Source organism: Polyodon spathula, chromosome 18 (assembly GCF_017654505.1).
Source record: "Polyodon spathula isolate WHYD16114869_AA chromosome 18, ASM1765450v1, whole genome shotgun sequence".
In the NCBI taxonomy this organism is placed as follows: domain Eukaryota; kingdom Metazoa; phylum Chordata; class Actinopteri; order Acipenseriformes; family Polyodontidae; genus Polyodon; species Polyodon spathula.
The window spans coordinates 2,079,210-2,102,588 of record NC_054551.1 but is presented as its reverse complement, the minus strand read 5'-3'; the positions used below and the strand labels follow the sequence as shown (position 1 = coordinate 2,102,588).

Genomic DNA, 23,379 nt, shown 5'->3' with positions numbered 1-23,379 from the left:
TTTTGCTAATTCTGTAACTTTAGTTTTATAGAAGGACTGTCCAGATATGCAGTGTAAAACGCTTTAGGAATATGTATTTATCAATATGAAATGGTGGTTACAACAGACAGATTTCACTGTGCAGTGAATATAATAAGATACAGATCAAGAAGAATGCATGTAGATCTCTTGATGACAGAGCCTTTCACCTTTCTTTCTGAAACAGCAGGCCTGGGTGTTAAGAATTCCCTGTCTGCCAATCTAATAAATTATTCCTTTATTTTACGCACCAGGTGACACTGTAACACACTTAATATGATATTACCATTATACGGGCTTTAAAAACATGACCATGCACGTATAAAGATTAACCCCAAATAAAATATAATGTCGCCTTTAACGTTGTGTTCTCTTTCGAAGTGTGCGGTAGATTTACAGTGCATATTATACTGAAACTCCTGCCTACTATCAACCCTGACAGATCTGAGGGATATCCTGGCTTGTCCGTTGACTGAAACTTCCTTGCAACTGGGAAACACAGCATCTGTACATTGCAGATGTATTTATAACAAGTGCAGTCTCTCTGCATTCGTTTTCATTGTGATTCAACATCCTCGTTTTACATCGTGACCATTTAGACTAAAAAGTGTGAGCTACATATTGTAGGTGTTTGCTACTTGTTAATTGTGTTTTAAGCATCAGGAAATAGTAGAGGTATTCTAGATGGGAAACCCCAGAACCTGAATTTGAAAGTAAAAACACAATCATCACTGACTACTTCATGGGACGATAAACTGACCCAGCTATTAAAGAGTACCCCACTTGCTCTCTCAGTTTGACACTGCTGAGTTTCACACCCGATTACCACAACACAAAAGTAGGCAAAAGGCATGCAAAGAATATATACTACACAGGGGCTGACACCACAACACCTAGGATTTAGAATTTCAAATTTGATTGTCTTTTGGGCCAAATACAAAAACGGTTTAAAGTTTTTAAACCGGCATCCTTTAGCTCTTGCACGAGTATAAGCATTTCTGCGACCCGCTCAAACTCAGGAGCAGGGAGTGCTGTTTGTTTATCCCGCCAGTTGCCCGTGCTGCCCTGCTGTGGTGTACGAGAGTACGGGGAGCTGAGCGGGCCTTCGCGCAAGCGCCTTTTATTGTTTTGACTGAAAATGCCGTCGGTTTCGAAAACGGCGGCGAGCGCTTCTGCCCAAACGGAGAAACCAGCCCACTACACGTAAGTAAAGCGAAAAGCAAACCGCAGCAAATGCAGCAGAAAGCCCACATTGAAAGCCCGTCGGCCGCAGGAATTGGATAGCATTGCAGATTTCGGCACCTTCAGTGGGTTTTAACAATGGTGTTTGTCAAGTAGCAAATTCTTCAGAAATCACGTAAGTAAATAAAAACGTAAAAAATAACAAAATGCTGCCGTTGCGATTGGAGAAAACGCTTGTGTTGCGTTGTCAGCTCAATTGTTTCCGAATTTAAAAAAAACCAAATAACCACACATTGCTGTTTGTTTGTATGGTCAACAGATAAGTTGCAATTGACTTCTTATTTATTTTTGGTTCTTCCATCTCGGCCTGATTTGCTGAAGTCTTACGTAGCTTCCTTGACGTACGTGCATGCCGCTGGACTGGATCAACGGAAATAATTTTGCGCAGCTTTTGTATTGGATACCAACGTGTCGTGAGCAAAGCGCAAGACTTTTGGCAGCATGGAGTAAGATTTTTGCAACAATGAGTGACACGAAACTTCGGTCTGGTCATGTTATGTCTTTAGAATATCACCTTTTTAATGAACTTGTTTGAATTGAGTTATTATCCTGCGTGCATTGTGCACAAGAAGTATGCATAGAGCGAAATCTATTGTAGCATACAGTTATGCGGAATTACTCGTCGAGAGCGAGTAGTCGTACGTGCGTTTACAGGACTGACGGATCATTGCAACAATAACAGAACATGTCATTTTTGTGTGAATTGTGTAGCCTAGGGCGTTACGCACAACTGTAGCGTTTGCATAGCATTTTCTTTAAAAGTGTCACTGCATTTGTAAGATGTAGAATCTTGTTTAGCTTAAATAAGTCGAGAAGTCTGAAACCACGTAGTAAATTTCGGGAGTGCGCCAAATTATGCAGCAGCTTTGTTTATTGTGGTCTGTATGAGAACCACGTTTGGTTTTCATTTATATATATATATATATATATATATATATATATATATATATATATATATATATATATATATATATATATATATATTGTTAACGCTCGTCTCTCGTACTTTGCAGCTATCTAAAGGAATTTCGTACGGAGCAGTGCCCGCTGTTCTTGCAACACAAGTGCACCCAGCACAGACCCTACACTTGTTTTCAATGGCATTTCCTGAACCAGAGGAGACGCAGACCGATCAGGAGGCGAGATGGGACCTTTAACTACAGCCCAGACGTGTATTGTACAAAATACGACGAAACAACAGGAATCTGCCCGGACGGAGACGAGTGAGCAGATAAAAAAATAAATTTTAATTTTAAACAAAATATTTATAATAAATTTGCTGGTGTGTGCCTTTTCTTTAGAATTTATGTGTCACAGTGTAAATCCCATCTACCTAGATGGTTTTTATTCATATATATATATATATATATATATATATATATATATATATATATATATATATATGTGTGTGTGTATATATATGGAAAGATATATATTTGAAAGCTGAATTCATTTTCTAACTCTGTAAAGTAATTCAGCACAGGAACACTGTACAAGTGTATCAACAATACATTGTAAACTGTGCCTGTTGTGTGCGTTGCAGAACATTGCCCATTATTAATTTATTGAGCCCTACAGTGCACGCCCCTTCTGCCATGCTTGTGTGTACTATAGCATAGCGATCATATTTACAGAGATCGACGTTTCAGTTTTCTTTTAAGGAACTAAACAAAATGGACAATTAACTATATTATGATTATGATTATTTTACGGATTCGCGTTTGTTGTTTGAGAATGCATATACCTTGGGATTAATCTGTGTGAAGTCGAGTCTGTTGTTTTGCAGGCCCGAGAGCGATGGTACACGCCCCCTTCTTCTCGGCAGCTTGCTGGTGACAACACACTGCACTGCATGCCTGCGTTATCATATAACATTAAAGCACACTGTAATAACAAGCAACCGCGGACATTTCATCATCTTTAAATACAGTAGTCTGCTCTGAACAGTCTAACTCTTAATGCTGTTTACTACACAATGTCGGCGGTTTAGATGTACTTTGTGCATTCTGAATACACATTAGACCAGAAGGGTTGTTGTTGTTTTTTTTATTATCAAACCTGCATTCATCTGAGTATTCATTGATGAATTATTTGTTGTATGTGCAAACATTTTGCCTTAAATCATGTACAATATTACACAGTTTGTGAAAGACATATGCAAAATGGTACATGCCAGTCTTTGCAATATATTACTTTATTGTGTTTATAACAGTAAAACAAACATTTTTTTCCCAATGTGAACACCGAAACTCATTTAACTTGTGAGCAGTATTGAGACAGGAGAAGCTAATCCGTTAGCCTGCCCCCTCTCCTACACCCTACATTATAGACAGCTGGCTGTACCAGAGAACTGAAACAGTATGGTACAATAGTGCCTTCTTTCTAATGGGAACTGCTGTGGAGTCCAGCCTGTGATTATTTTTTGTTTTGTGAAATAAAGTGCAAGCAGAAAATGACAGGTAACCTTACTGTAGTGTCTATATTCTGCACTGTGTTCAGATCAAAACCTGACACCTGGTCAGTGTTTAGTAAGTGGCCCGTGTCAAGCATTACAGCGTTGTGTGTGTGTGTGTGTGTGTGTACATGTTAAGTTGCTTTAACAATGTACCTACCTGGATGAAGAAAACAAAGCAGGGAATTAAGTATAGTCACCCCCAGACTGGAAATATGCAAGGTTTGAATCGTGGTTTGTCGACTGATATATAATAAGTATAGTTATAATTTTTTTTTTTTTTTTTCTAAAGATCCAGGGTTGGAAACACAATAATCACAATATAAAATCAAAGGTTTCGTCACGTGTAAACGTTTGTGTTCAGCGTGCAGTGCAGTTTGATGTATTGCTATCATTAATGCATGTGCAATACACAATTTTGCATGACTTTTGGTAACAGTGACCTGCATTTTCAAAGCACTGATACCTGATTGAAGATTTTGACAGGTCCAGTTTCGGTGAAACCTGTAGGCATTTGCCTGTAGAGTTTTTGTCTACTACAGAGTTCCTGCAGAATTTATGATTATGGTTCTGTGGTTTAGATACCATTCTGTCCAAGGTGTAGGTCATTGGTAACATACTGGTTAATGATGTGTCAATCCAGTAATGTGAGGTTTACATCCTTGTTTGGGTTTACTGTCAGTTTTGAATGCGTTGGCAGCTGTTTGCCTACATGTTTAGTGAAATTAAACCACACTGATGTCTCAGCTGCTGCAAACCAGCAATTACGTGCTGTTTATCATTTTTTATCAAGATGGATCAAATGAAGATTGAATTTTGAGGTCTAGTTCATTCCATCTCTTGGCATCCATAACTAGCCTCTAATTTAACTGGAACGCGGCTGCTCACTGAATAATTAGGCTGCAGGGCCTCTTCAAGCATGCTGTTGCTACCCATCGCTTCTCAATGAAATGCCTCATTAGTGTTGAAGAGAAATGGTGACACTGTTTACCCATTGTCTTAGGTTGAATTAAGTGGTTAGGAAAGGTGATGGGCATGCAAGCTCACTTTAATCCTTACTCCAAGACTCCCTTTGCACAGCAGTAAAGTCTGTTCCTGGTCTTGGTTAATAACACCTGAGCTGAATTTTGGAGACCGTTGACATCCTAAGCTCAGGTGTGACTGGTCAGACTTCTTTTAAAGCGTGCAATGGTTCAAATAGCTGACAGTGGGAACCGTATTTCCATCTCCAAACCATATTTAATGTGCTCTGTAATGTTGATGTGATTGGATGGACAGTTCGCCTGAGAACTCTGTCAGTGACATTCAGTAATTTGATTTTGTATTATCCCCCCCCCCCCCCCCCCACTTCTCTTCTAATCATTCATCAGAGCACACTCTTTTAACTGAATTAAATCTGCTGAACACAAGAAGTTAATCGTTTCACATTGTCTTTCTCTCATTTTCTTTCTGTTTCAGCTGCCCCTATCTACATCGAACGACAGGTGACACAGAACGAAAGTACCACCTGCGCTATTACAAGACTGGCACTTGTATCCACGAAACAGATGCCCGGGGGCACTGTGTAAAGAACGGGCTCCACTGTGCCTTTGCTCATGGCCCACATGATCTTAGACCTCCAGTATACGATATAAGGTATATAGAGATTTTCTGCACCATTTACACCGCTTGATTTGTGGATATGTAAAATGTGCGTGCACTTTACTGCAGCTATCCATTTGTAAGATATTACAGGTGTTGACAATTTATGAACAAGGGGATAACCATTTGTCACTAGATTACTTACCGGCATGGAATAATAAACCTTGCCAGGTTTAAAAAAAAATAAATAAAAAAATTATCGTTTTTAATCTAGTGCAGTTAATAAAAAAATATATGTTTCTTTTGCTAGCGTGCAACATCTGGCGACCTAGTTTACCCATTTTAGACATGAAGCATTTCTTGCATTTCCCTGGTTTGCTTCACCAGGGGTTTAAATGGTGAAAGCCCACTTTGATACTCCAGTTTGAACAATCTCTTCTGTAAATAAGTTTGCCCGACTCGGATGGCTTGCTGTTTCTCTGGATCAATGGCACCACCCCACCCCCAACCATCCTTTATTCCATGTTATTGCCCCATATGTAATTGTTCTGACATTTAAATATGGGTCAGTAATTGAAATAACATTTTACATTACTGCAGCCAGTGGATTCATGTGTTTCATGGCTTTCTCTGGAATTTTCCCAGTTTTTCTGTTCACTTGGTTGCTACTCTTGAATTCAGTTTTATTAATGGCGCTGCTGTCCTTAATCTTAGAGTGGCTTTAAAAAAGTACCAAATGCCTGTAATAACTGTGTGCTGTTATTGAATGCTAACATACAATGATCACAGTGGCTGATTGTGGTGCTTTTTAATTGCCACTATATGGGCTCCGTGATTACAATTGAATCCCAGTATTAGTCAGTTTGGACTGAGGGGAGTAAGTTAAACTGGGCGACTTGAGCTTCTGATAGTTTCTTTTTTTTTCCCAGCTGGAGATAATAAAGTTCTTCAGAAGAAATTCTCAGCTGAATTTGTGAACTCCATGTGGAACTTACTTTTACCTTCTAGGATTTTAAAAGCAGATTACCTAGATGTCCAGGCAATATTATCCAAACCTGAATCTGGTGTGAGTCAGCGCTGAGTCTAAACACCTTTTACAAAAATACATGTTTTTGTGTCCGTGGTCCAAAAAAGGGTTAACTAACACGATTAAATGAAGCTGTTGGTGCTAGTGACTTGCAGTACCATAATTCCGAGTTTGTGAACGTTGCCCCACTTTTAATTAGAGGGCATTTCGAATGTTAGTGGTAGGCGAGTACACGGTCAAAAATAATACTAATCGCAGGGCCGCAGGCGAGATTCAGCAAGTTTAAAGAGAACAGGAGGAGAAGAGATGTTTTAACCACAAAGCAGCCTTTATTTTGTTTTTCTGTGTGTGTGTTCTCCTGATTGTGATCCTATTGGGACAGATGAATAAACGAATAAACTGTTGCTTACTGGAATGGTACAAACTAAGGGGGTTCATATGTTGCCCAGATCATTGAAGTCTCACGCATTGGCCATGTTTTGCAAAATAAGCGTACGCTGGTGACTGCTGGGTAACCCGTCCTATGTGGGTTGGAAGTGATCTGCTGTAAAGTCGTGGAAAGCACTCGTGTTGTGCATTTTACTGATCATGACTCCTCACAGAGAGCTCCTCCGTGGCAGCTGCGGTCGAAAGAGGTCCCTGTCTCTCTCTAGTGTACAATTCTGAACTGTGTGCTACTGCACAGCCAGGGGGGGTTTCCAGGGCTGCAGTGCTAAAAACGAGTGCCCTGCTGCCTTTAGTGCCGTCCGCTGTGTATGGTGAACCGCTAATGCGGCGTCTTGTCATGTAGACGAAGCGCTTTAAAAGTCTAGTTTTTGTTTGTCGTTTACACATCACTGAGAAGAGTTTTGGCGCACAGTAACACAAAAGATCTCTGATCAGCACAGCAAGATGCTGTGGATCTGCCATGTGGGAACTGGCAGTCCTAATGAACTGAGCACAAAGCTTGATTTTATTGTTGCCTACTGCAGGGATGTAGAATAAAAACAAAATATCTAAATGCTATATTTCATGTTTATTGTGTACTTTATAGTGGAGTAAGCACACAGGGTATATCCTCAGAACAGCTGACCTATCCAATTAGGATACAAAAATTTGTTTGGAAGTTTTTGAGAGTGTCCGAATCTGGCGATTATACAGTAGAAGCGTTCTGTGTGTCTGCGTGTCAAACATTTTGTGCATGTGCATGTCCTGGATGTAGTTCATGGTAATCTGCTGCTTCATCATACCGATGGTTCTAGTTTTGTATCTACAGCTGTCGGGGTGTGTGTGTACTGAATGTTTCTAAAATAGTTTCACTATAGCTGTATCAGTTACTCATGCTCTAAAAACAACCCTTTAGTATTGACAGTAGCTTTGGTGGTTAAGCAGGGTTAGGGGTGACATTTCACAGCCACAGTATTTAAAGCACTTCCTCTTTAAGGGGTGTGTGTGTGTGTGTTTGTGCGCGCGCGCACACACACTCGCCATTTAAACATGGCCCTCAGATAAATACAATGTGCTGTATAATCTGTGTACTACATTTTAAATACTGCAGAATGTTTACTTTTATGTCATTAAGGATTTAATTATTTCAGTGAACATTTTTTGGACTGTTTACAGGAGGAGTGTGACTCTGTTACTTTTGATCCCCCCCCCCCCCAGCGAGGCATCCCAGTACCATTGTTTTCCTGCACAGAATTTATTTGATATACAGTGTAGCAACTTATGGTTCTTAATCATGTGTATCTCCAGAGTATGTAAGAAAAAAATAAATAAATACATGTGATTTCCACATTTCCATATAAACACTTGTCTATGAAAGTGTGCATCATAGCCATAACATTCATACTCCACTGTGAGAGAGGTTGCTACAGTTATATATTATACTGTGAAACAATTAGGGGTGAAACACTGTGCAGAAGCAGTACTGCTGCAGTGTGCAGTGAATCCCTTGAAAGTGTTTTCAGAGAGTGCGTTGAGGTTATGTCTAGTGTTCTAGTTGCTTAGCAACACGTGTTCATTCTACACATGATGGCAGTCTGAATTTGCCCACAGACATCCATTTTGTTGTGTGCACAATGCTGTTAGAATTCTGGCTGTAAAGGGTTAAACATTTAAACGGCAAACGCCAGTAAAAACCCTGAACGACGTAGTAGTTTACGTAAAACCGAAAATTTTTAATACTTTTTTTTTTTTAAACAAGTTTGATGATTTTATAGGTGTCATGATGCATTTTTACACTGTAATCGTTGAATACTGTGTGTGGACATTTTTGAAATAAACAATAAAGTATACCATATTATAATAAGGGTTAAGGAACGTTTTATGCAAAAGGTTTAAAAGGGGCATCCCTTGGGTACAGCGATTCCTGTTCTAACAGTGGCAGCTCTTGTTTAAATGATTTGCAGAGAGCTGCAGGCGCAGGAGGCTCTGCAGAACGGGCAGCTTGGAGCTGGGGAGGGGATTCCAGACCTGCAGCCGGGAGTCCTGGCCAGCCAGGCAATGATTGAGAAAACCCTCAGCGAGGACCCCAGGTGGCAGGGTAAGACAGTACAGCCCTCACCCTAGCACCGAGTATAATAAGGGATAAGAGTGACCTGAGTCCGAAAGGAAAAATACCCTCAAATACCACAAGGGACCGGGTCAGCTGTGCATACTAACTAAGCATTCTAAATAATTAAATATACAGGAACTGCAGTTATACCTCTTTGGAGATTTCTGTATGTAAATGCCGTTATCCAAGTCTTTTCGAATTGTTATCGGTTGGTGAGACGACACTTACGGGCAAATAAGATGTACTGGAATGTTTTGAAATCTGCCATTTTGATTTTAATTTTTTAATAAGAAGTTTTAAAAAAAAATGGTATTTGTGATATATGGAAACGGCATGAGCAAATTTCTTTTTTTTTATCTTAAATTACATTTTAAAATGACATTTACTAAGCTAAGATTGACCCCTACTGGAAAAAAAAAAAATGACCATTACTGGTATGTAGTTTTGTCAAAAAAAAAAAAAAATATATATATATATATTTTATATACTGGGATATATATATATAGCCCGGATGACATCGATATATATATATATATAATATATATATATATATATATATTTTCTTTTTTTATCTTAATGTGCAAATGAAGTCACTCTAATTGTTGAACAATTTGGTTGAAAATGCCTACATTTCACACAGATACCAACTTCGTGCTGGCGAACTACAAGACTGAGCAATGCACTAAACCCCCGCGCCTCTGTCGCCAGGGGTATGCCTGCCCACACTATCACAATAGCCGGGACAGGAGGAGAAATCCGAGAAAATTCAAATACAGGTGCGCAGAAATGCGTAGGCGTTTGTTATGAGATGTTCTTCTACTTTACGTGATTGTAGGTCATTTTGTACACGTCTTGCGGCACGTGCGTGTTAATTAGTTTTTTGTACTTCTTCTGTAGATCGACGCCGTGTCCTAATGTGAAGCACGGGGATGAGTGGGGAGAGCCCTCCAAGTGTGACAGCGGAGATCAATGTCAGTATTGCCACTCGCGCACTGAACAGCAGTTCCACCCCGAGGTAAGGACATTGCTTCCACAACTTCAAACAAACGCCCAATCGTAAGATCCTCGCGAAATAATAAGAAACAAAGCAAGCGTTTCCACAGTGTCTTTTCATTCAAGCTCAGAACCTAATTGTTTATTTTATTATTTTATTTTTTTGTAATATATATTTATTTGTATTTAGATTTACAAGTCCACAAAATGCAATGACATGCGCCAAACAGGATACTGCCCACGTGGTCCCTTCTGTGCCTTTGCACATGTGGAAAGTAAGTCATTTTACCTCAAAAAATGCTTGTGATGGGGTACTTACACAAGACATATAAAAAGCATTAATGTACTATCAATGCCTTTTTTTTTGTACAATGGCTCTGTTGATTGAGTATCTATAAACGTACCCAATAAAGTTCTACCTGAATGCTTGTAGCTTTCAAACCATCTTGCAATGAAACCTCTAGCTTTCAGCTATGAAACTGATGGATTGATTACGGTTTACTTGCCTGCGGACGTCTTTGAAGCTCTGACTCTGTGCTCTTTGTTGCAGGAATCCCCTCCACAGAAGAGACCATGAGTTCGTTGCTCAGTGTGATGCATAGTGGATCCCAGCCCAAGACAGGCTCTCAGCACTGTACAGACAGCACAGTTAACGACTGGGAGAGCAATGCAGACTGTTTCAGCAGCACTACTAACAATGGCCAAACCGGAAATGTATGTGCATCATCAAAGACATGCTTTATTTTTAATCTTTTTGTTCTTGTTTTAATTGGATATAAGGTTTGTATTAATGTGACAGGGATAAAAATGACGAGGTCGCTATTTTTTTTATAGCGACTAAAGAACTGTCTATTTTCTTAACTTTGTATTAATTAATTGTACCCGTTTTTATAATTGTTTTTAAGATGCTTGGTATAAGGACAGTGGTGCCATTCAGTCTGAGCAAAATGATTGTAGCAGCATGCAGATCATTCGAAGCTACAGTGCACTCCTAGGCGGAATTTGGTAACTTGAGAAGCTGTGTACCGTATAGAGAGTGATGTTAACAGTGTGTGTACAAACCATCACTGTAATGGCTTACAGTAAAGGGCAGTTAGGCACTCAGTAAAGAAGTTGGCAATGATCTCCTTGTGTGTTGAACAGCAAGTGCAGACGCACAGCCCAGACTCATTCATCGATTACAGGTCTGCTGTACAGTAGTCAGTGTGTGCACTGTACTGTGAGTCTTGCGTGTATGGCGTTTAAACCTGGGCTCACAAGTGCCATGCAGAGTAAAAGGGTTTTGATGTCCTGTAATAAATAGAATAACAAACATCCAACACCTGTATTGTGGTTAACATGTTCTGTTTAACAGTAAGATAATCAGGTTCTTGATCAATTAGCTCCAAAGTAAGGACAAGTGACAAGGATACATAGTCTGTGCTGTTTTGATTGATTAGAGGTTAAATTAGACTTAACAGTTTAGCTATATATATATGATAGATAGATGGATAGATATAGTTATCTGACTATCCTGCAGATTGCTATAATATACATTACCTCTGTGTATTATTTCTGTCATTAGTTTTTTAAATCCTCCATTCTCCCTTTTATTCACATACTTCGAGACACTATAGAAGTCGGTATCGAGAATAGTTTGCTCTCTGCTTTGTTTTAATTCTTCTTATTTAGATCCCAAGCCATCAGTGTAATTGCTCAAGTCTCAGCCGGGCTGTGATGGCAGCACAGAGCTTGCTCGTAGTCTGACCAGTTCTGCTATTCGGAGGCCCGGTTGATTGATACCTCCCAACATTGAAACTTCCCTTCAATCTCCATCTCTTTTAGCTCGCCACTGCAGCTCTGAAACCTGTTTAAGACGCTGCTCTGTGCTTCTCTCCTTCAGGTTTCATGCTCTAGTAGTCCGACTGTAACATCGAGCTCATTATCCCCTATTGGACCCATCAGCAGGCCCAAATGCTTTACTAGTGGTAGCTTATGTACAGAGTCCACCACGCCCAGTGTCTCTTCTCCAACGTCTAGCCACCCAAAAGAGCCTGGCTTTGAACGCGAGGATCAGGTATATAAAGATTCATTTCTCCTTTACCGCACCTGACCAGGGGTTTGCCAGTTTATCCTAAAGCTCAGAGACAGAGGGACACTCCTGCATGTCTATAGGAGTAATTACATTTTTTATTGTCGGGGAGAAAGCTGTTGTAACGTGCGGTACAAAGAAACTTATTTTGAAGGGGGTCATCCGATTAATTGCAAATTGTACTGAGAGATCCCCCCCCTCCACACTATAGCCATTCTAGGATTTTTGCCAAATACATGTGAATCGAACATTTTTAAGTTTAGTGTAAAGTAAATTCCTCAAAGTTTTTTTTTGTATTGATTTATCACCAGATTGAAGTTGACAAGCTAGCCGAGTTCTCTACGCTGCATGTAAGGCTGTGTTTGTGATCGAATGTCTTTCTGCTGACGGTCGTATCAGTGTTGCTGAGGTCCCTACCTTTCTGCTTGGTGAACGAGATGTAGTAATTCTGCATCAGGTGATCTGTGCATGGTTGTATTGATAGCTGTTCGGGATGAGTTTGTGACGACGTATGAAAGGAGAGGAGCAGATTGCTGCTTCTCAAAACAGACTGCTTTCTGGTTTCACAGACCAAGATTAGCATGACTGTGGTTCTGTGGAACCAGCTATTTAAGTGTGCACCGGGAAGCAGATTTTCATCCTGTTGATGGGGGCTGCAGGATTGTCTTCACGAAATATATTTAAAATACATCCCCCCCACCTTTTTTCCTTTTTCTTTCTTTTTTAAAGTAATTAACCCTCTCTGCTACACCTGCTGGTCGATCTGTGCGTATTGTCAATTTTAACAATGCATTTTTTTTTATAGGCAAAGAATCTGAAGAGTCACCCACTGGACGGTAATCAGAAATTAAATGACCAAGAAAAACAGGTGAGCTGTGGCCGGTCAGTCATACATATGGGTAGCAGTATTCTATAAAAGCACGAACACACAGCAGCATGTTCATATACTGCTCAATATCCACACACCTGGGTTTGTTGCCAAGTGAGTCAAGCAGTGGTTCTAAAAGTTCTAAGCTGTGCTAGTATTGTGGGATATTGTTAGCCAATGAGATTCCATTTTATGATATTATATTCTCTGAGCTGAAGTTCCTCTGACTGTCCACATGGGGGCAGTAGTATTGTACAGTACTGAATGTATAGAAATACTATTGTTCCTGGGCCTGTGAGTTTTAGGCAGTTATAATAGAGAGCTCCTGTTTGTTTGCTGGGATTCATACTCCCATAAGGAGCTGAAGCACCACCCTAATGCACTTCATCTCATGAAGTTCTCGTCTGAATAGATTAATGTTGGGATTTGGTATTTTGGTTGAGCTGGCTTCCCCTTTTAAGGTGGTGTTGTTTACCTGTAAAATTGCATTTCATATTCTATTCTAGTTTCTTTTAAGGTACTGTCTGTTGTTGTGTAATCTATAATCTAATGACAAACGTGGCACTTGTTCCCTGTAGGATAACCCTATGTAAATATATTTTATTAAATGTATATTTCAAATGCAGATACACTTTACTGCATCTATAACAAGCATTAGACAGGACTTGTCCAACTCGCCAAACAAATAAACAAACCAGGTGCTTGGTGGTTTCCATAGTCAGCGTTTTCTTGTCTTGCTTTGTTTCCAGAACCTTATTAGTGTTTTTTCAGCGGCTAACCCCCTGGCTTCGAGTATCACATCCAGTATTGCTTCAAGCCTGGCCTCTAGTATTGGCTCCGACAGTCCCTCCCCCACGGCGTTGTCCACGATGAATGCCAAAGCTACACCGTTCTACCCAGGTAGTAATACAGTTGAATCAGTAATAGGTAAGTTTACTTGATTTTATTTTACCATAATAAACTAGAAACTAACCCTGTATTGCTGAATGCTGCATTTGGGTTTCATTTTATTTATTAAATATGTTTTTACCCAAATGTTCCCCATATTTTTCAGACGTCCACAGCTACGCCTTTTGTGGTCAGAAAAGCAACTTACAGGTCACTTGTGTGTTACAGTAAAATAAATTTAGCTTGAAAGCAACGTTTGGTGTTGTGGAGTTAGTCAGGTTCACAAGCATGTCTGCATTTTGAAAGATGCAATCATATTTTATCACCATTGCATAAGCGATGTCTGGATCGTGTGTGTGTATGAAAGTGTTACGCCTTTCGTTTGTACCTTCTGGCATCTGGACATGCTTCTACATACATGTGCAGGTTAGTATACTTTCACAAGGAATGTCTTGTGAAGAATGATATGCATAGGGCTGGAGAGACACACACCCTTCACGCTATCCGCATAGATGAAATATGCAGCTGAATTCATTAAAGCATTCAAGCTTTGAACCTCTCTGTAGTGTCTTTGTGTTACCAATACCTGACTGAGTCAGTGGCACCAGGCAGCTGTTGTCACGTGATGGGGCTTGTTGTGAGTAGCTGGGGTGTGTAGAGAGGGAGAGAGAGGGAGGAAAGAAAGAAAGAAGGAAGGAAAGAAGGAGAGAGTCTGAACAGGCTCCTGCACACAGTGAGTCAGCTGTTGGAAGGCTGGATAGTTAAACACTGCAGACCAGGTGAGGGCTTTTCATCGTGTTCTGTGCTTCATTCCTGGGGTTTGTATTTTAATAAAATATTGGCTTTTATAAGAGTCTCCTTTGCGAGCTATATGAAACGAATCTACGGATTACCAAGGTTTTCTTTGTATGTAGTTCTATTTTTTTTTTTAAATGTGTCCGCTTAATTAAATGTCCTTTGTTTTTAAATGTACTGGAAAGATGTAAATGGGGAAAAGTGTTTTAAGTACTGGTAATTTGGAGCTCTGTTTAAACATCCACTTTTTTATAGTTAAGTATACAATACAATTAAGAATGGTAATAGTGAATCCCAGTTCAATAGGGTGCAATAGTACTAAGTTTGTATGAAGGAAGAAACTGTGCATTTTGATCTTTTAAAGAGTTATATCCTGTTTCCTATGTAGTTAGATATTTTATCTTTGTTATCATTGTTATGCAAGCGTTATGTTTTGGTTGTAAAAAAGAAAGATAATTAGGATAAAAATAATAAGCCAGACCCACAGGGTCTCCCCTCGGCTCGCTGACCTGACCATCCTCTCTTTGGCTCTGAATTCCCGTCTGAGCTGGTGGCAGCAAGCAGGGTAGCTAACAAGTGGATCCCAGAGCAGCAGTAGCTATAGCGATGCACCCTGCCCTTTGAGAATTGCCTACTGGGAGCTGCTTTAGTGTTGCATGAGTGGAATAGGCGTGTGACGTAGCAGCCCCAAGAGGAAGATATCGCTGTCCTGTTCTAGCTAAGAGGCTCTTAAACATTTTAATATTGAGCGCCAGTGCATTCTGCTGTCATCTGCAGCAGTCTTCAAATTCTGCACTCTGAATAGCTATTCAATTAGACCGTCATTTTTTCTGTGTGTACTTTTTAAAATGGCTGGCTTGCGTCTGATTTGACATGTTTTCTTTTTGTGTATTCCAGGTTCCGCTCTTGACCTGAATTTTAGTGACATAAATGTATCGTTTCTTGATAAAGAATTAGAAAAACAAGAAAACGGTGACCTAGGATTAAGAAGTAAGTACATTTTTTTTTTTTTTAGCCCGGCGAGTGTACAGTGTTATAACTGAGTGTAGGTAACACTGTGTTCCTCTGCAGAGCTTGCTAAGTTAATTAAAGGCTTTTGTGTTTTTGTTTTTTGTTTTAGATATTAACAGTCTAGTTCTATTTTCAATTTCAGAAACTCCCTAGCCAGCCAGTGGTTTGTATTTTAAAAGTAGTAGTGCATTAGTCCCACATCCTATCCAGAGATGCATGTTGTATTTTGGTAGCAATCGCTAACGAATACCCTACAGTAGAAATCTCCATCCCTGCTCCTGGAGAGCCCCAATCCTACAGGTTTTCTAAGTGTCTTCACATCATCAGTGGCTACAGATCTGAAACAAGTTGATCTTGACTATAAGCCAATAATTGGTGCAATTGAGTAAGTGAGAGCCAGGTTGAAATGAAAACCAGAAGACCCTGTAGCTCTCCAGGAGTGGAGACCCCTGCCCTACAGCTGCTCGGTGCCCTGACCATGTGATTGTATCCCCTCCCCCTTTCTTTCTGACAGACCAGAGGTTATTAGGAGGCTCCGCCCCGGTGAATATCCCCGGCTCTCTTGCTCGTTCCTCTTCTCTGCACTCCTCGTCCTCCCTCTCTGCCTCTCCGCTGAACTCTCTGTCTCAGTCTCTCTCCCAGTCTCTGCTCTCCTCTGCAATGGCTCCCCACCAGCTGCAGCCCCAGCCAGCCATGTCCGAGCACGGGCTCCTGGGCACATCAGCCGGCTCCTCTCAGAACTCCTTAGGTAAGACGAAAAGGATTTCTGACCCCTGTCACAAACCAGGATTTATAAATACAGCGTTTAACAAAACGTTCCTTAAAGCAAGCCCTTAAGTCAGTGGAACAGTAATGTTGCAGGGATGGGAATTAGACTTGTATTGCCGTTTTACTAAGAGTTTGATTAGCCACAGCGTAAAGGTCACAAGCAGGTGTGTCTTTTTAAACTCGTAGTAAAACCAGGAATGGATCTGATTGCTATGCAAGGGGAGTCTTATTTCCATCCTTGTATCACATTTGCTTTTTTGGGGTTTATTCAGTTGATCCAAAGAGAAACCTCTGTATGGAAAATACCTTCCCTGGTAGTTTTTTCTGCCTGCTTTATAAAGACTGAAATTCACAAAAGCGACTCAGGTGCACTGTTGGAGATGTTGTTGTTATTTTAAAGCTTTCCACTGCATGTTTCTCATGCCACCATTTTTCAAATCACAACAATCTTCCTGAAGTTAAGTGTTTCTAATTGCTTTTAAAGGTATGTTTTATTTCACTACAATTGTCTTCCTATCTCCTCTCTCTCTCTTTCTCTGTCTCTCAAGGTTTGAATGGTGGAACTGGTAGTATTTGGGATTTTGTCAGTGGAAGTTTCTCTCCCAGTCCATCGCCTGTGTTTAGCAATGTTGCTGCTGCAACTCCGGCCACCAGCACCGCTGATCTGGCAAGGTTGCAAAAGAAACTGGATGAGGCTAAAAGGAAAATCAAGCAGTGGGAGGATTCATGGCAGCAGGTCAAACAGGTTGGTCCTAAACGGAAGCTTCTGAATACAGCGGCTGGGGATGCATATCCCTGGTGTCTGGCGTACAGGCACCTAAACAGATTTTAAAATGTGCAATTGATATCATTTGGTGTTGGGGGGCGTGCATATCTCCTGAACATGTTCCCTGGTTTCATTGTCAATAGCTATTATAGAAATTGTCTGGAGGGGTGGTGGGGTTGTGATACCTTCAGAAAATAACAAAGTCGAACACCATGTAGCTGCCAGTCGAATAGGGTGCCACATTCAGCTTGCCTCTCTGCAATTCCTGTCAGATTTATTAGGGGTTTCTGCTGTAGATTTTGTCTTTTTGGTTTTCTCAGTTTGTAGGCTAGCAGCAGCAGCACCTACACTGTACACTGGTCCTTGTCACGCATTTGCTAGACTCTGCATGTTCTCTGTGTTACAGGCTTGCAACGCCTGGCAAACAGAAGCCCAGGAAGCGAAAGATCAAGCGAAATCTGCTGAAGCCGAGAGGCTGCTCGCCTTCCAAAAGAGGGATGATGCCAAGCGCAAGCTGAAAAAGCTTCAGGAGGACTTTGATGCAATGTGCAGGTCGCCCGGTATGCCCCTTCTGCGGAGTTACGGAGACATCGACAAAGTCCCTTTACCAAAGCTTCACTCAATCCAGCGTCAGCTGAGAGCAGACTTGGACTTGGTAGACAGGGTAAGGTTTAGAAAAACCACTGTTCGTTTCCTTACGAGCTGGTGAATGACTTCAGTTCTCTAAAATCACATTTTCATACAGAACATGTTTCAATTGGTGTCCATTTTATGTTGTTATTGTTAATTAATAATAATAATAATAATAATAATAATAATAATAATAATAATAATAATAATAGATTACTGTTGTAATTATTTAGAAGATGTCAGAAGAAGCTATACTATGTTTTAGTGAATTATTAACACAACAATACTTTTGAGGTGTCTTTTTTCAATGTTACTACATTACTCTTGGAAACTGTACCTTGCAGTATTGACCATCAGGTTTGTAATGGATTCTCAACTTTCTTTTTTCATCACACAGGTGATATACCAGCTTCAGTCAAAGAAATGTGTAGCATGCCAAAAGCATGACCGCCATGTCGTTCTGCAGCCTTGCCAGCATTATGTACTCTGTGAGAACTGCGCACCTAGCAAAACAGAGTGTCCTTTCTGTAACACAAAAATAATGAAGTGGTGAGAGAGACACATTCAAGATACTATTCTGGTGATATAGACACATTCAAGGTGCTGTTTTTGGATCCAGCCCTTTTAAAGAACTACTGATATATTCTGCTAACAGTTTAAAATATAGCATTTTCTTTTGTGTTTCACTATCTCATATAGTAATTCAGTTGCTAGATATATTACAAATATTGGAATGGTGTTTGACTGGTACAATTGTGGGAATTTAATTCCCATATTAAATTTTTTTTTTTTTTTTGTATTTTAAAGTTTTGCTTATTCTCGTCCTTCCTAAGTTTCACAAGGCCTTCTCTCTTTATAATCCTGGTTTGAAAGGAGAGCTAATCTTTTCCTCATATTGGCATTAGTGGAGATCCCACTTTTATCTATAGATAATTTGACAGATTTTTACAGAGGTTGAAAAGTTGTTTTTGCTTCCTTTTACCTAATCATTTCCTGTTCTGTAGGTCAGTCTCATGCCATTTATCCAGTTGCAATTGTACCAGCACGTTAAGTTACAAGAAAGTAATCTCTAAGGCTGGTTTCAAAGACCTTCATTAGAACTGATTGATTCTAATCGGGGCTTGTGAAACCAACCGAGGTATTTGGCATAGGAAATTAATTTTCAAAGCTTTTGTTTTTTATCACTCTGTCTGAATGTATCGGTCAAATACTAATTTACTAGTTATGTGAAGAAGTTTAATTTCTTGTAAAAGCACTTTGTAAATCTGGGGATTTGTTAGATGATTATAGAATTAGATTTAAGCTGCTTTGTAGTATTCTTGTTACTTTTAGTTTTTTCTAAATACGCTATAATATGAAGCTTTGGTTGTGTACTGTGAAACGTAATAGAATATTTAAGATTCAGTCTCTTACTGTTAAATCATGGTATAGTTAAATATATTGTTAAAGATTTAATATTCTAAAAAAAAAATAGTACTTAATAAAAAAAATATGAATTAGTATTGTTGAACTTTCTTAGGATTTTTACATTTTTTTTAAAATTTAAACTTAAGTGCAAACTTTTAATGCTCCTAAGCATAAACCAGCAGTTAGAATGATATCATAAAGGCACATACGCGAACAATGCATTTAGGAAATCTGTTGCCATTTTTAGTTCTTGTTTTTCTTTATCGTTTGTTTTGTTGGAGGAATCTGTTTGCTGCATGTACCAACCCTGTGGTATCGCGTGGCTGTATTTTCTTTAGAGACTTTGTTTTGTAGAACTCCTAGCCTCTCGAAACTGTTAAGAGTGTATCCGATATGTGGCCACTCAAACCCAAGTGCCTTGCGTAAATAATAATAATAATAATAATAATAATCTTCAGCGTCTGTGGCTAATGCAAGATTGCAGTTAAATTGCTACAGTTGTGAACAAGCAAAATCGGGACAAAAATAAAATTCTAGATTTTTTTTTTCTTTTCTTTTGGTAAATAAATAAAAGAAAAAAAACACTCATGATTTACTGAAAAAAGAATCATGATTTTAACACACAGCACTTAATCAGAATCGGGCATCCCATTGCATAGCAGTTTGAGCCAATCCTGGTTTTGTTATGAGTTTTATACTGCACTGCATCTAATCAGGCTCGTACCAAAACCTGGAATGGGTGAAACTTCTGAGCAATAAGAGTCTTCTTTCCATCTCTGAGACTGTTGGTTAAGTGATTGCTTGACCTGACGGCAAGCTTAATATCGTGTTTGAATTTCCAGGTTTGTTTGTCAGGCAATGGTGCTTTTTCTTTTTTTTGGTGCTTTTGTTAAATTTTTTTTTTTGAGTAGCTACAGTATCGATTCAAAAAGACGATCATGTTTACTTTATCTGGTTAGGAGTATGCAATTCAGGAAAACCTTTACTGTATCTATGAGAACTGACTCTGTTTGCTAAACTGTTGGTAAGTGATGATTCTTGGACTGTAATTGCAGAAGAGATCAGTGCCGTTAATATGTAAACTGTGTTGTCAAATACAACAGTGTAATGCGCTTAGGTTAAACTAATTTAAATGACCTACTACTGTGTTCGCAAGATGTATTTGTGTTCATATTCTGTTGTGTATAGTTCCAGTCCATTAACATTTACAGCAACGGGTATGGTTAGCAGAAAACATTTTGTGCTTAAGTTAAAGTTTACAATCGGTTAATGGGGCAGGCTTGCATAACTCTGTGCTCTGGACAGTGTATTTGAATCCTATTCAGTTTCGCAAATTTACCTTGGATTAGAGTGCAGGTAGATCCACACACTCCCAGCTTGGTGGAAACGTGAATCGTTCTTAACCCTTTCTCGCTCATATCAGGGGAGCTGACTAAATTAATAAAGCCCTTGCAATTTTCATTTCTAAGATTCTCGTCCTGCAGAATGGGGAAGGGAGGCTTTGTCTGCCAGGACCATACCATAATTCACTGAATAATTCCAAACAAGCGGATTGACTATTCTAGTTGTATTCAGTGTATATATATTTGTTTTTTAAACCAAAGGGGTCAATTTTTGTTGCCCATTTTCAGTATTAATCAAAATTATAATATAAAGTGGAGGGCAGATGTGCCCTATAGCCTGAACGTCTCCAATTCGAGTCAAGGCTATTCTATTGCCGACCGTTGACGGGAGTTTCCAGGGGGCAGCGCACACTTGCCTGAGCGCCACGGGGGTGGGAGGTGGGGGGGGTTAGGTCAGCCAGGGTGTCCTCGGCTCACTGCATACCAGCGACCCCTGTGGGCTGGCCGGGTGCCTGCCGTCTTGCCTGTAATCTGCCCCGAGCTGCATTGTCCTCCGACGCTGTAGCTTTGTGGTGGCTGCACGGTGAGTCTGCAGTGTGTAAAGATGCTGACGGCACACGCTTCGGAGAACAGCGTGTGTTCGACTTCGCCACTCCTAAGTCAGCGCGGGGGTGGTAGAGGTGAGCTGACCTTAAATAATAATTGGACAATCTAAATTGGGAGAAAAATAAAAATAATTGGCAACTACTACACTTAAAAATAATTCTTGCAGTAGTTTCATATGTAGAGGTCACTTTTGTTTCCTACTTTAAAAATGAAAACAGTTTCTGCTGATTTTTGCTTTTGCTGACAATATTAATGGCCTCCCTGTCATCTGTAGTTTTTGCCAAAGACCTTTGCTGTTCTAGAATAACCTTTTACTTTGTTTGTTTTTAACATTCTAAGCAAGAAACAGCTAGAAATGTAAATTTTTGAAAAACGACCAATCTTTAATATTGTGTTTTTAAATTAACTTGAGTATTTATAAGAACTGTATAACAAAACATGCTTTTTTTAAAATTAGAATATAGGATATGTTTAAAGGTGTGAATATTGAATGCAAACATTTCAACAACTGTACCCAAGTTTTAGTGAAGGATTGTTTCAGAAATGAATGACAGTTGAGTTTGTAGTAAGGGCCCATAAGGATCAATGCTTTTTTTTTTTAATTGCTTAAGAAATACAGTAGTGCAGTTCTTCTCTCTCTTCTTGTGCGCTAAGCTGTCACTTATTGTAAGCCGCTTTATCTATTTTGATATGACTGCTATTTGCTGTCAGGAGTAACTGTATTTGAACTGTAAGGTGCGTGCCTTGGGTCTCCACTTGGTTTGTTGTAAAGCATTCTTTGTTACCCTATTCACCTTGAAATAAAAAGGATTGTAGTTGATTTGAGAAATTTTAAAAAGCAAAATATAAAAAAAGCACACATCCCTAGCTGGTTTCATTGCCATAGTATATCTTGCCCTTGCGTATTGCATTGCAGCCACCCTGGCAATTTTGCAGAGACACAAAGAGGTATGAATGTAGGTCACTTCCAAGGCAACACAGACACCCGCATGAGAGACCCATGCAGGTGCAAACCTACCGGTCTAATACACCAGCTGAGAATGGCAGACCTACTGTTGTGATCACGCCACTTTCTCTTTTAAAGGCGCGGCATTACTGTCGGCTCTGCAGCCAGTGTTAATATAAAGGTACATCATTGCAGTAGGTGTTTGCATGCACTGTTTTTTGTTCACACAACATTGTAGACGCTCCAGATCAGCCTATCGAACACTTGGAAGTGATGGCCGTGTATTCCCCAGAATCCGTTTTTAAGAGAAGCACTCTTAGTGGAATATCAATGGAAGCAGCTTGTAACTTTAAATTCTAGAAGGTCTTACGGTTGGTTAATCTGTGATAGACTTGGACTTTCGTGTTGATGTATACTTGGTCAGACAATGTTGTGTAATTGGTTACTTTTTATTTTTTATTTTTTTATGCAATTCTAAAAAACAAATGACTATTTATGCATTGGATGGAATTTACCAAGAATTTCCAGTAATTTTAAATGGAGATAAAATGTGAAATATTAAGTAAAATAAAAACCATACAGTTTATTGAAACCGGTTTTATATTTTTGAGAGTTGCTTGGGGAAAACTTTTTATAATGTCAAATCCAATTTGCATTTTTTTTTTTTTTTTTAAGTATCCCTTTTTAACGTGTTAATGATCCACCAACCTCGAATGTACTGTCATTCACACACTGGATGCATGCCAATCTGCATTCTTTGATAGAGCGTTGCTTTATTCAGATGTAGCGTTGGCTAGCTGTTTTAATGTGAATGCAGTTTAAGTTTGCATAGTTATCAGCCTGGGGACAAAACACACATACACACAGAAAAAGATACATATAGAGATTTTTTTTTCTTAGGGTTTACAGTCTAAAGTAACTATAAAAAAGAAAGGTGTTGCTTTCTTATAGACTTGAATCTGCATTTTGTAGATTTATTTGCTTCAGATTCAATTGGAGTAGACCATTTATTGTAGAAGTTCAAACATATCCCTTATTCTGTTATGTATTGAAATATATATTAGAGAGCGAGAGATAGGAAGTAGCTCCTATCCTAACTAGTATTTAAGAGAAATAATACTGATTGTATATTCATTTTGTGTATGTGTTGTATGAACAAGACCTTAATTGCTTATTAGGAGAACTCTCCCATGTTTTAATGTATGGAAACCTTTATGTGGGGTAGGTGAGTGTGTAATGAGATTGAAGACCTGAATGGATTTTTTTTTTCTTAAATGTAGAAGGTATTATTTATAATGCATAATCATTTACTTGTGTATTGTTTAAAATTGTTAACACTTGTTACACTATAGCATTTATGCAATGGTTTACAGAATTCATGGAATTATTTTTATTATCTATGGGAATTAAAATCATTTTTTTGACCTGAAA

The 23,379-nt window shown here is 39.3% G+C and overlaps 1 protein-coding gene across 4 annotated transcripts; it reads left to right on the top strand.

Annotated features, from left to right (window-relative positions):
- Nucleotides 1–1,143: 1,143 nt before the first annotated feature.
- On the top strand, nucleotides 1,144–23,379 carry LOC121331083 (putative E3 ubiquitin-protein ligase UNKL). Of its 4 annotated transcripts, XM_041278242.1 has the most exons (16): nucleotides 1,144–1,221; nucleotides 2,274–2,483; nucleotides 5,171–5,347; nucleotides 8,711–8,844; nucleotides 9,497–9,632; nucleotides 9,754–9,871; nucleotides 10,040–10,124; nucleotides 10,400–10,563; nucleotides 11,732–11,905; nucleotides 12,726–12,788; nucleotides 13,538–13,715; nucleotides 15,369–15,461; nucleotides 15,997–16,230; nucleotides 16,799–16,995; nucleotides 17,423–17,680; nucleotides 18,044–23,379. In XM_041278242.1, exons 1-16 carry the CDS (start codon nucleotides 1,157–1,159, stop codon nucleotides 18,197–18,199), a joined length of 2,442 nt encoding a protein of 813 aa, XP_041134176.1. In that variant the 5' UTR covers nucleotides 1,144–1,156; the 3' UTR covers nucleotides 18,200–23,379. The 4 variants fall into 4 exon arrangements, with proteins under 4 accessions (XP_041134176.1, XP_041134173.1, XP_041134175.1 ...); XM_041278239.1 differs by lacking the exon at nucleotides 11,732–11,905; XM_041278241.1 differs by lacking the exons at nucleotides 1,144–1,221; nucleotides 11,732–11,905 and adding an exon at nucleotides 1,658–1,706.

Bases quoted from the DNA above. Each gene is read 5' to 3' on its own strand.
- LOC121331083 (XM_041278242.1), top strand. From the start codon at position 1,157: ATGCCGTCGGTTTCGAAAACGGCGGCGAGCGCTTCTGCCCAAACGGAG. The intron at 1,222-2,273 runs GTAAGTAAAGCG...CGTACTTTGCAG, and splicing joins GAGAAACCAGCCCACTACAC to CTATCTAAAGGAATTTCGTA. The intron at 16,996-17,422 runs GTTGGTCCTAAA...TCTGTGTTACAG, and splicing joins CATGGCAGCAGGTCAAACAG to GCTTGCAACGCCTGGCAAAC.